The 12,809-nt window shown below is 36.2% G+C and overlaps 1 protein-coding gene across 5 annotated transcripts in view; it reads right to left on the minus strand.

Moving 5' to 3' along the window:
- Positions 1–12,809, minus strand: part of ARHGAP20 (Rho GTPase activating protein 20) — a 196,795-nt gene that overhangs the window by 61,428 nt on the left and 122,558 nt on the right. For 3 of the 5 annotated variants that reach the window (XM_043898804.1, XM_043898795.1, XM_043898814.1), the window contains exon 4: positions 9,723–9,872. The exons of 1 other annotated variant lie outside the window; for it this stretch is intronic. In XM_043898804.1, coding sequence (XP_043754739.1) covers positions 9,723–9,872 — 150 coding nt within the window. Of the gene's footprint in view, positions 1–9,722; positions 9,873–12,809 lie in introns of those variants that run through there. One more of the 5 variants, XM_043898833.1, reaches the window with a different exon arrangement.

Raw genomic sequence — 12,809 nt, forward strand, 5'->3', positions numbered from 1 at the left:
CCTGTGCTGTACAATATATCCTTGTTTCTTATCTGTTTTATCCATAGTAAGTTGTATTTCTTAATCCCATAGCTGTAATGTGTGCCTCCCCACCTCTCTCTCCCCGCTGGTAACCACTACTTTATTTTCTGTTATCTTTGAGTCTATTTCTGCTTTGTATTTCCATTCATTTGTTTTAATTTCTTGGTTCCATGTATAAATGATATTATACAATATTTATCTTTTGCTGACATATATCACTAAGCATAATATTCTGAAGGTTCATTCATGTTGCTGCAGATGGCAGAAGTTCATTCTTTTTTACGTCTGAATAATACTCCATCCTGTGTGTGTGTATATACGCACCATGTCTTTATCCATTCGTCTGTTCATGGACACTTGGGTTGCTTCCATATCTTGACTGTTACAAATAATGACACTATGAACACCGGGTACATGAATCTTTTTGAATTAGTGTTTTTGCTTTTTTTCTGAATGTACATCCAGGAGTAGAACTGCTGGATCCTATAGCAACTCTATTTTCAGTTTTTTTTGAAGAGCCTCCATACTGTTTTCCACAATGGCTGTACCAATTTACATTCTCAGCAGAGTACAAGGGTTTCCTTTTATCTACATCCTCGAAAACATTTGTTCTTGTTGATGACAGCCATTCTGAAAAGTGTGAGGTGATATCCCATTATTGTTTTGACTTACATTTCTCTGATAATTAGTGAGGTTGAACATCTTTTCATACGCTGTTAGCTAGCCATCTGTAAGCCATCTTTAGAAAAGTGTCTATTCAGGTCTTCTGCCAATTTTGGACTGTTTGTTTTTTGATACTGAGTTGTATGAACTGTTTAAATAATTTAGATATCAACCCTTTGTTGAACACATTATTTGAAAATACCTTTTTGCATTCTATAGGTTGTCTTTTTGTTTTGTCAATGGCCTCCTTTGCTATGTAAGGGCATTTTAGTTTAAGGGTGTTTCTTTAATTTTGCTTGTCTTTATTTTGCCTTAGGAGACAGATCCAAAAAAAATATTGTTACTGTTTATGTCAAAGACTGTTCTGCCTATGTTTTTGTCTATGAATTTCATGGTTTATGGTCTTACATTTAGGCCTTTAATCTATTTTGTCTTTATTTTTATATACAGAATGAAGGGATGTTCTGACCTCATTGTTTTACACATAGATGTCCAGTTTTCCTAGTAACATTTGTTGAAGAGACTTTAATCTCTCCATTGTATATTCTTGCCTCCTTTGTAGTAGATTAATTGACCGAAAGTGTGTGGGTTTATTTCTGGGCTCATTATTCTATTCCATTGATCTATGTATCTGTTTTTGGGCCAGGTCCAAGATATTTTGATTATTGTAGTTTTGTAGTCTAATTTGCAGTCTCGGAGGGTAACACCTTTAGCTTTGTTCTTTCTTCTCAAGATTGCTTCAGCAATTCCGTGTCTTTTGTACTTGCATATGAATATCAGGATTATTTGTTCAGTTCTGTGAAGCCACTTTAACAATATTAATTCATCTAATCTAAGAGCATGGGATATATTTCTATTTCCTTGTATCAGCTTCAATTTCCATGAATGTTTTACAGTTTTCAGTGTATAGGTCTTTCACCTCCAAGGTTAAGTTTATTCCTAGGCATTACATTCTTTTTGATATGATTTTAAATGGGATTGTTTTCTTGCTTTCTCTTTCTGATAGTTCAGTACTTGAATATGGAAAAGCAACAGATTTATGTATATTAATCTCATCTCCTGCAACTTTGCTGAGTTCATTTATTAGTTCTAACAATTTTGGGTTGAGACTTTAGGGTTTTCTATACGTGGTATCTTGTCATCTGCAAATAGTGACAGTTTTACTTCTTCTCTTCCACTTTGGATGCCTTTCATTTCTTTTTCTTGTCTGATTGCTGTGAGTTAGACTTCCAATAGCATGTTAAATAGAAATGGTAAGAGGGGGCATCCCTGTTTTGCTTTTTAATTTAGAGGAAAGGGTTTCAGCTTTTCACCATTGAGCATGATATTAGGTCTGGGTTTATCAAAATGTTCTTTATTATGCTGAGATATATTCCCTCTAATCCAACTTTGATGAGAGTTTTTATCATGAATGGATGTTGAACTCTGCCAAATATGCTTTCTGTGTCTCGACATGATCATGTGATTTTTATCCTTCCATTTGTTACTGTAACATATCACACTGATTGATTTGCAAATACTGAACTGTCCTTGTGTCCCTGAAATAAATCCTACTTCATCATGGTGTATGGGTCTTTCTATATACTGTTGGTTCCATTTGCTAATATGTTGTTAAGGGCTTTTGCACATAAATTCATCAAAGATATTCACCTCTAATTTTTCTGGAGCATCTTTTAGTCTGGTTTTGGCATCAGGGTAATGGTGTTCTCAGAGAATGAGTTTGGGAGTGTCTCCTCTTCAATTTTTTGGGAGAGTTTGAGAAGGATAGATATTAGCTTTCCTTTATACGTTTGGCAGAATTTTCCTGTGAAGCCAGAATTTCCCTGTGAATTCCCAGACTTTTGTTTGCCAGCAGTTTTTTAAAAAATAAAAAATTCAATGTCAGTACTAGTGATCGATCTGTTCAAATTGTTTACTCCTAATACAATGTTAGCAGGTTTTGTTGGAAATTTGTCTATTTCTTCTATGTCGTCCAATTTGTTGGCATACAATTGTTCACAGAATTCACTGATGATTTTTGTATCTCTGTGGCATTGGTTGTTATTTCTTCTTTCATTTCTTTTATTTCCTTGGGTCCTCTCCCTTTTCTTCTTGGGAAACCTCATTAACGGTTTATCAATTCTGTTTATCTTTTCAAAAAACCAGCTCATGGTTTGATTGATCTTTTCTAATTTTTTTTTGGGAGGAGACTCTATTTGTTTCCTTTCTGATCCTTACTATTTCTTTCCTCCTGCTGACTTTGGGGCTTTGTTTGTTCTTCTCTTTCTATCCTTTAGATGGTAGGTTAGGTTGTTTATTAGATATTTTTCTTGAGGAAGGCCTGTATTGCTATAAGCTTTCCTCTTAAGAGTTGCTTTTGCAGCATCCTAAAGATTTGGTAGTGCTGTGCTTCCACTGTTATTTTTCTCAAGGTAGTTTCTCATTTCTTCTTTCATTTTATCATTGACCCACTGGATTTTCAGTCGTATGTTGTTTAGTCAAGTATTTGGGCTTGTAATGTTTTTCCTGCTGTAACTTGCTGTAATTCTTTTCCAGTCATTATTGGAAAAGATGCTTGCTATAATTTCTATTCTGTTAAATTTGTTTACACTTGTTTTCTGGCCTAGTATGTGATATATCCTGGAGAATGTTCCATGTACACTTGAAAAGAATGTGTATTCTGCTGGTTTTGGTTGGAGTGTGTGGCAGCTATCTAGTAAGTCCACCTGGTTTAGTATGCCACTTAAGACCATTGTTGCTTTAGTAATTTTCTGTCCGGATGATCTGTCTGTTGATGTAAGTGGGGTATTAACATCCCTTACTGTTATTGTATTAATAATATTATTGTCAGTTTCTCCATTTATGTCTTTTGATATTAGCTTTACATGTTTGGGTACTCCTGTACTGAGGGCATATATGTTAATAAGTATACTATGCTCTACTTGTATTGGTCCTTGTTTTATAAAATAATGCTCTTTTTTGGTCTATTGCTATAGCCTTTTTTTTTTAATTTTTATTTTTATTTTTTTTCCAGTGGGTTTTGTCATACATTGATATGAATCAGCCATGGATTTACATGTATTCCCAATAGCCTTTTAAAAAATCAATTTTGTCTGTTGTAAGTATTGCTACTCCAGCTTTCTTGTCTTTTCCATTCACATGAAAAACAAAATATCTTTTCCATGTCGTCACTTTCAGTCTGTGTGTCTTTAGCTCTGAAGTGAGTCTCTTGGAGGCAGCATACTGGTGTGTGTTTTTTTTTAAATCCAATCAGCCATCCTATGTCTGCTGATTGGCACATTTCGTCCAGTGACATTTAAGGTAATTATTGAAAGGTGTGTACTCCTTGCCATTTTATTGTTCTTTCCTGGTGGTTTTTGTAGTTCTCCTCTTGTCATGTCTTCTTTCTCTGTTTCTTCCCTTGTGGTTTTACGATTATCTTACTAGTATGCTTGTGCTCCTTTCTTCTTACTTTTTAAGTACCAATTATAGGTTTTTGATTTGTGGTTACCATGGGGTTCATATACGCTGACCTACAACTATATCTACTTGTTTTAAGTGTAGTCATTTAAGCTGAAACACATTCCAAAAAATTTATAGTTTTTATCCCCCTCTCTGACATTTTCTGTTTTTGATGTCATATTTTACATTTTCATGTTACCCCTTAACTATTTATTTGTAGTTGTAACAGCTACTTTTACAATTGTTTGTCTTTTTATTTTCATACTAGCTCACTTAAGTGGTTGATTCTCAGTCCCTAGTATTTGCTTTCCTAGTGGGATTTTCCCTTTCCTATAGATTCTTATTTATTTTCCACCTAGAGAAAATTCTTTAATTATTTTAGGGTAGGTTTAATATGGATGAACTCTTTCAGTGTTTGCCTTCTGAGAAGTCCTTTATCTCTTCTTTGACTCCAAATGATAATCTTGCTAAGTATCTCTTCTTTGACTCCAAATGATAATCTTGCTAAGTATCACAGGTTGCAAGTTATTCCCCTTTAGCACTTTGAACACATCATGTCACTGTTTCCTGTCCTATTTGGGATCCGCCATGCCTCCTATACCTGGGTATATGTTACTCTCTACAACTTTGGGAAGTTTCCTACCTTAATTTCATGAAATATTGAATTTAAATTTCTCCCTCTCTTTTCCTTTCAGGTTACCTGTAATGTGAACATTGGTAAGCTTAATTAATGTTTTTCCAGAGCTCTCCTAAACTCTTTTCATTTAAACATTTTTTTTTTCTGTTTTGATCAGGTGTCTACTATTCTGTTTTCCAGATCACACAGTCTGTTATCCTTTCTAGTGTATTTTTTATTTTAGTTATTGAATTCTTAATTTCTAACTGGGTCCTCTTTTATTTTCTAGTTTTTTGTTAAAATTTTTCACTGTGTTCATCTATTTTTCCCTAATCAAGTTAATATTTTTACTATAAATGCTTTGAATTCTTGGTCTGATAAACAGTTTATTTTAATACATATTTCTCTCGGGTTTTCTCTTACTTCTTCAACCGAAACCAGTTCCTCTGCCTTTTTCATTAGCTTAACATTTTCGGCCTTTGTGTATTTTGGTGACACACCTGCCTATTATACTCTTGAAACGGTGCACTTGGGCGGGAGCATCCCTACACAGACTGTGTGTGCCACTGACACTGGTGGCAGAACTGGATCTGACATAGATGCAAGTCAGACGTTTCCCCAGTGTGTGCCAGCAGCAATAGCCTTGGTAGAGGGTGTGGCTGGGAATGGATAGGTTAGAGATGAAGCTACTTGTGAGGCAGGACTTCCTCTCTCCTCAATGGATCTCAAATTGCTACAGCAGAAGCCCTGAGATCAGGCCTGAGCGGGCCCTGCTCCTGCTAAGCATGTGCTTTCACTTCTGTAAGTACCGGAACCTTTGTTCCAGAGTGGGGCCGTGCTGATGCAAGGGGGCCCGTGTGGGTTCTAGGTACATGTCGGCCTCAGAGGGACATCTGAGCCGTCTCTGATCTGCTGCCTGTGCAAGAATCTGCAACTGTTCCCCTTACTCTGCTCACAGGCAGCTGTGGGTCTGAGTCCTCTTTGTCCTTCTCCCTCCTCTGATGCCTCCACCCTGATGTCCTGTGGTGCAGGACAGGCGGGGTCTGTGTGAACTCTCTCCATGTACTGTGGCATCAGCTGCAATGAATCAGATGTCAGCAGAGTTCTGGGCAGCTTCTGATGCACTCCTTAAGTAAGCACCATCAATGGCCACTGCCACCCCACCTAAACATCACCTCAGGACCAAGTCACCTTTGGTGGCCCAAGTTCTGTTCCTAGTCATGGCAGCTCTTGGTCCAGTGGGGAGCTGCAGCTGGAGGAAGCAGGGCTTGAGCATTTGCTCCACCAGGTTAGGGAAAACGAGCAGCTCCTAGAACAATCCTCTATCAGCCTTCTCCACTCTGGCTCAGGGGCAAGCCAGCTAATGAGTGTGTATGTGTGTTTCTGTGTGTGAGTGAGTGTGTACATGCATGCAAGCAGAGTCTAGGTTTCCCACAGCCTTCTGGTTAGTTCCAGCAGTTCTCCAACCAGCCAAGAGGGCTGGTCTCCCCTGTGTAGGATGCCAGGAGTGGGACGTCTAATCTGTGGTTTGAGCTGCTCACTCCCCAGGGCAGGTCTCTGCCCGTGTAACTTCCCTTTTCCTCTGAGGATACTCCTGGTGGCAAGCTCCCAGCCTGATCATTTTTCTTTTCTTCCTGATTACATGTGGATCTTTCTTACAGCCTTGGTTGTATAGGTGTCTTTCTGCCAGTTTTCAGTGAGAATCATTCCACATGTGATGTGGAATAATCTACACGGGGGAAGGTAAGTTCCACATCCTCCTACTCTGCCACTTTGATCAATCTGGAGTTTTTAAACACTCTGTGATCTCTGAAATAGCCATAATTTCTGATGACAAAACCACAGTGATGCGAACTGTTGTTCCACTGTATGTAATGTGTTGTTTTTTTTTCTGGCTGCTTTCATGATTTTCTCTTATATTTGGTTTATAGCAGTTTGTCTACAAATTAATGGGTGAAGTTTTATTCATATTACTCCCATTTAGGGTTCACAGAGCTCACTGAATCTGTACATATATGTCTTTCACCAAATTTGGGAGATTTTCAAACCATTATTTCTAAAATATTTGTTCTGCCACATTCCTTTTCTCTTGTCTTTCCAGAATTCCCATTACATGTATATTATACATTTTGGTTTTCCTCCAAGTCTCTGATGCATTTTTGATTAAAAATCTTTTTTTCTCTATTCCTCAGATTGGATAATCTCTGTTTATATGCTTTCAAATTCACAGACTTATTTCTCTTTCATTTCCATTTTGCAACTAAAGCCACAGAGAGAATTTTTAAATATTTAAGATATTATAATTTTTAGTTCTAGAATTTTCATTTGGTTTTTGAAAAATATTTTCTATTTCTCTGCTAAGATTTCCTATCTTTTCACTCATTTCAATTGGCTTTTCCTTTTACCTACTGAGCAAAGTTATAAGAGTTGCTTGTAAGTTCTTTTATAGTAATTCCATCTCATGATTGGCTTCTATTTATTATTGTTTTCCTTTCCAGATTCTTCATAGATTAAAAAACTTCAGATAATATTCTAGACACTATAAATATCTTATTCTGGAGACTCTGAGTTTTGTTATATTTGCAAAATAATGTTGATGTTTTAACAGACAACTCATTTTATTAGATTCAAGCTGAAAACCCTACCTCTCCTGTGTTCAGGAGCAACTCAGTGCAAGTCTTTCAGCCTTATCTTGAAGCTGCTTTAAGTCTGTTCCATGCATCTGTGGTTCAGCATCCAGCTGGGCAGAATCTAAACAAACTTTCTCTGATGCTCTTCTTTCTGAGATTTTATCCCTCAAGTTCCTGTGGCTGTGGCTGACCAAAACTCTGTACTTCGGTGTTTCAGCCCAGAATGCCTGAGTTTTTGTCAGTTTCGATTCCCTGCACCCTGACTTGACTGCAGCCTGCCCTCAGGCGAATGCCTTAAAAGTAGGAAACTCATCCAGTGCTGATGCCTCCTTCCAAGTTTCAATTCTTCTCCAAAATCTGCCAACGTTTTGTTCACTTTCCAGAACCTTCAGGAGGTGGTTGTTTGTGTTTTGTTCAGAGTTTACAGTTGTTATCTGCAGACTGGTCAGTCTGTTAAGACCTCACTCTGCCATACCAGAGTCTGAACTCTTCCACACTACCTTTTTTTTTTTTTTTTAAAGTAATCTTTTAATTTCAAGATAGGTTTAGATTTTCATGAAAGTTGCAGAGATAGTACAGAGAATCCCTATATACCCGTTTTTGTTTCTTCTAATGCTATCCTTTCACATTATCACAGCACATCCATCAGACTAAGAAACCAATACTGGGACATTACCATTAACTACACTACTGACTTCAGACTTCACCAGTTTTTCCATTAATGTCCTTTTCCTATTTTCTATTGTAGGATACCACATAGTAGATTTAGATATCATGTCTCCTTAGTGACCTTTCCTGTACCTTTTCATGTTTTGTTTTTTGACTTTTTTTTTTGATTGAGACAATTTTGAGGCTTACTGGTCAGGAAACTCTATAGAACATCCCTCAATTTGGACTTATCTGATATTTTTCTCATTATTAGACTGGGGCTATGGGTATTGGAGAGAAATATCACAGAAGCTCCTCATTGCACTATCAAAACATAGACGTGCCCATGACATCACTAGGGATGTTAACTTAGTCATTCAGTTTAAAGTACTATACTCTTTGAGGAACTACTATGTATGCAAACTTTTCTGTATTTTCCCTTCTACTTAAAAAACTTTTATGGAAAAACTCCTTGTTTAAAGACATAATGTAGTCTCACCCTTCACTTGAAATCACTTCCTTTCAGCTGTAAACACCAGGGAGATTAAACAATATGAAATGACAATATTTAGAGAAGCTTGTCATGGAAAAGAAGATACACAGAGGATGATACAAATGTATATTTTTTCTAAACAAATTCTTAAAATCCTGTGGTAGGTCAATAATGCATAATAGAATTTCATGGCATGCCTTTCCTTTATTAGAAGATTAAGAGCTTCAAAAAAGTAGTTATTTGCTTTTAAAATGATGCCTGAGGAGTTGGATGGTAATGAGGAAGTAGAAAGAAAAATGGGTACTTGAAATAAAAACCAGCTCTTTTAAGTGTAAAACAAATATTGAATATGAATATGCAATTGTTCAAAATCATAAGTCTGAGTTTTCGTATGCTCAGTATGAACGCAAAAGTGCCAATTTAGCCTGTTCAGATAAGAGCACAAAGATTCTCTCTTCATGAATTCTTCAACTCCATCCCAGCCAAGGAATAAGTCTTAGGAAACTGACTTTCATTCCTTGAATTCATAAATCCGGTTTTGATTGTCACACCTCTGTAGATACCAAGTTAGAACATGATGTGCAATTAGGAACCACATTATTTCATGACATTAAATTTATTTCTATAAACTATTTTTAAAGAAAATCTGGGAGTATAAAGTATAAGCTGATAATTCAAGCTTAACTGGAGTCTTTTATAGAATTTGTTTCAGTAAAACATCTGTTTCAGTAGTTTAAAAAGCTAACTTGAAAACTCAATATATAAAACAATGCCTAAACATGAGGGAAGGGAATACTGGAGAGGGAGGTCCTAAAACTCTGATTACTCTATTCCTCTTCCACGGTGTTCAAGGTGTTTCAGTAGCCCCTTTAAAAAGTCACAGCTCAAACCAAGGTAAATGCTTCCAAGAGTTCTCAATATTTACTATTACCTTTCACATCTTTTAACAAAAAACTCTTTGGGAGAAACATGAAGCATACAGGTGTCTTTATTGAGGGTGTGCCAAAAGATGAATTATTGGCTTTAGAATACAAATGAACTTCTCTACAAAACAGAATAGATCAATCAGAATAAAATATTGTTCTTTAAAAAATTATGGGAACAAAACTGAATTATCTTTTTCTCCTCTCCATTATAGAAATTACATAGCTGACTGTATTTCACAGTAGCAAACCCATGTGAATAGTATAAGACAAGCTATGGTTCTCACCTGAAAGTGGCCACGAAGTTCACTGTGGGCCAGCCTAAGACAAAGGATTTCATGGCATTGGTGTTTCCTTCTCCCACTTCATCCACACAGCTTGCTGTCCACATGTCACTTAATTTTATTTTATTTTTTATCTTAAAGTTATTGTTATATCTAGAAAGATAAAAACCAGATAGGATTTCTTGTTATTTTGTTTCTTAAATTTTATGAGAACTTCCATACTTGTGATAAGAAGACAGTTTTACTAATCATGGGTAAAGAATGTCTTACTCATTGTTTTTACCTTCAGTAAACTGTAACATGTTTGGTTACCTTAGCTTAGAAAGGCCTTTGAAACATTTAACATATTGGTCCTAATGCTTGCATTTATGGCAGCAAATAGCCATAAGCTGGCAATTTTATTTTCTATATGTTGAGCATTACATTTGGATCAAAAGCCTAATTTTATACTTATTGCTTTATGAAAAGTTAACTCATTTATTATTTATAACTTGTTTATTTCAAAAAAAAATATAAAATATAAATGGCTGAGTAAAAGATTAAACATAAACATTACTTAATAAAATATTTATAAAATTTTCACCTTATATGCACTAAAAATATAACCAGGAATTAGAGAAATTTACAATGCATTTCCAACTGAGTAGTTGTATGACTTTCTAGTCTTTACAAGCAAAGATTATTTTAAATTTCCTTTTTAAAGATTTTTTTCTTACCACTTCCCTTATATTGTGGTGAAAACTGAAAAAACTATAGCCTAAAAATAGACCCTAAACTGGAAAAAAAGAGGCAAGGAAGTATTATATTTAATGTAGAATTGATATAATTGATACTTATCTCTGGATACCCAGAAAGTGATCTACTTTTAAGTTGGCAATGAAATTGCTTTTTGAATTTCTACCTAATCCTCCTTAAAACCCTGGTATTGAAACCATCATTCTCTTGACCTACTTTACAGATTTAATGCCTATAATGGACCCGAGACTTAAATAGTTAGAAGGCACTGCTAGGGATAAAGAGAATGCCCTAGGAAACCTCAGTACTTTCTATCATTCAGAACCATTTACAGAAACACTAAAAGCTAAAATGAAATCAAAGATACTTCATATTCCTAAAACTCCTCATGGAATAGTTAAAGCTAAAATTCTTCAGTAGAACTTATAAAATGAAACAGGAGTTTTAAGGAGCCTTTACATGAATGATAATCTGGATTCAAAGCCTCATCTATGCTTCTTGTAAGGTAAACAATGTAAATATAAAAGTGCCTTGTGGCATAATAGCTTCTACCCTATTGCTATAAATCATTAGATTTTTTTTTTTTTTTTAGATTTTTTTTAAAAAAGTAAAATCTTACTTTTTCTCTTAAAAATCTTACTTTTTGATGGCAGCTTTTTAGGTAATATAAAATTGAAACTATGAATCTTTTGGGAGGAACAGTATGTTTCTGTATCTGTCTTTATACATTTTGAGTTTGTTTGTTTTTTTAAATGCAGGCCTCTCTTTATATTAGAAATGTCAGATACCATGTGGGAACTTGTATATCTATTCATCTGGAAGAACATCATTCCAATAATGCTTTCCCTAGATCAATAAACTGTCAAGACTGTCTACTTCCTTATATTAAAACAAAAAAACAAGGAGCTATCTAAAAGTGTCAACAACACTTTCATTCTAATGGTCAATATTTACTGAGAACATATCATCTACCAGTAATTGTTAACACATTACACATATTAGTTTAATCCTCAAACAGTTTTTTATAGACAAGAAAATGTCACAGGGAGATTAAGTAATTTACCACAAGTCCAACAGGTTAACTAGCAGAGCTAGAATCTGAACCCGAGCAGGGCTGACTCTTGGGCTTACTTATGCTAATAAGCATTATGTATCTGTAAAAAGTCCTGTGGATACGGCCATTCTCACAAGGCACCTGGAGGGGCCTGTGTCTCCATGAAGTTTCTTTCAGCTTTATTATCTTAAACCTTCAGTCCAGTTCAGTCTCTCAGTACTGTTTGACTCTGCGACCCCATGGACTGCAGCACGCCAGGCTTCCCTGTCTATCACCAACTACCAGAGCTTACTCACACTCATGCCCGAGTCGGTGATGCCACCCAACCATTTCATCCTCTATCGTCCCCTTCTCCTCCCACCTTCAATCTTTCCCAGCATCAGGATCTTTTCCATTGAGTAAGTTCTTCGCATCAGGGGGCCAAAGTATTGGGGTTTCAGCTTCAGCATCAGTCCTTCCAATGAATATTCAGGACTGATTTCCTTTAGGATAGACTGGTTGGATCTCCTTGCTGTCCAAGGGACTCTCAAGAGTCTTCTTCAGCACCACAGTTCAAAAACATAAATTCTTTGGCGCTCAGCTTTCTTCAGAGTCCAACTCTCACATACATACAAGACTACTAGAAAAACCATAGCTTTGACTAGATGGACCTTTGTTGGCAAAGTAATGTCTCTGATTTACAACAGGCTGTCTAGGTTGGTCATAGAATTTCTTCCAAGGAGCAAACGTCTTTTAATTTCATGGCTGCAGTCACCATCTGCAGTGATTTTGGAGCTGCAAAAAATACTCTCACTGTTTCCATTGTTTCCCCATTTATTTGTCATGAAGTGATGGCACTGGATGCCATGATCTTCATTTTCTGAATGTTGAGATTTAAGTCAACTTTTCCACTCTCCTGTTTAACTTTCATCAAGAGGCTCTTTAGTTCTTCTTCACTTTCTGCCATAAGGGTGGTGTCATCTGCATATCTGAGGTTACTGATATTTCTCCCAGCAATCTTGATTCCAGCTTGTGCTTCATCCAGTCTGGCATTTTGCATGATGTGCTCTGCATATAAGTTAAATAAGCATGGTGACAACATGCAACCTTGACATACTCCTTTCCCAATTTGGAACCAGTGTGTTGTTCCATGTCCAGTTCTAACTATTGCTTTTCGACCTGCATACAATTTCTCAGGAGGCAGGTGAGGTGGCCTGGTATTCCCATGTCTTTAAGAATTTTCCACAGTTTGTTGAGATCCACACAGTCAAAGGCTTTGGCATAGTTAATAAAGCAGAAGTAGATGTAGATGTTTTTCTGGA

Source organism: Cervus elaphus, chromosome 1, assembly GCF_910594005.1.
Source record: "Cervus elaphus chromosome 1, mCerEla1.1, whole genome shotgun sequence".
NCBI classification, from domain to species: domain Eukaryota; kingdom Metazoa; phylum Chordata; class Mammalia; order Artiodactyla; family Cervidae; genus Cervus; species Cervus elaphus.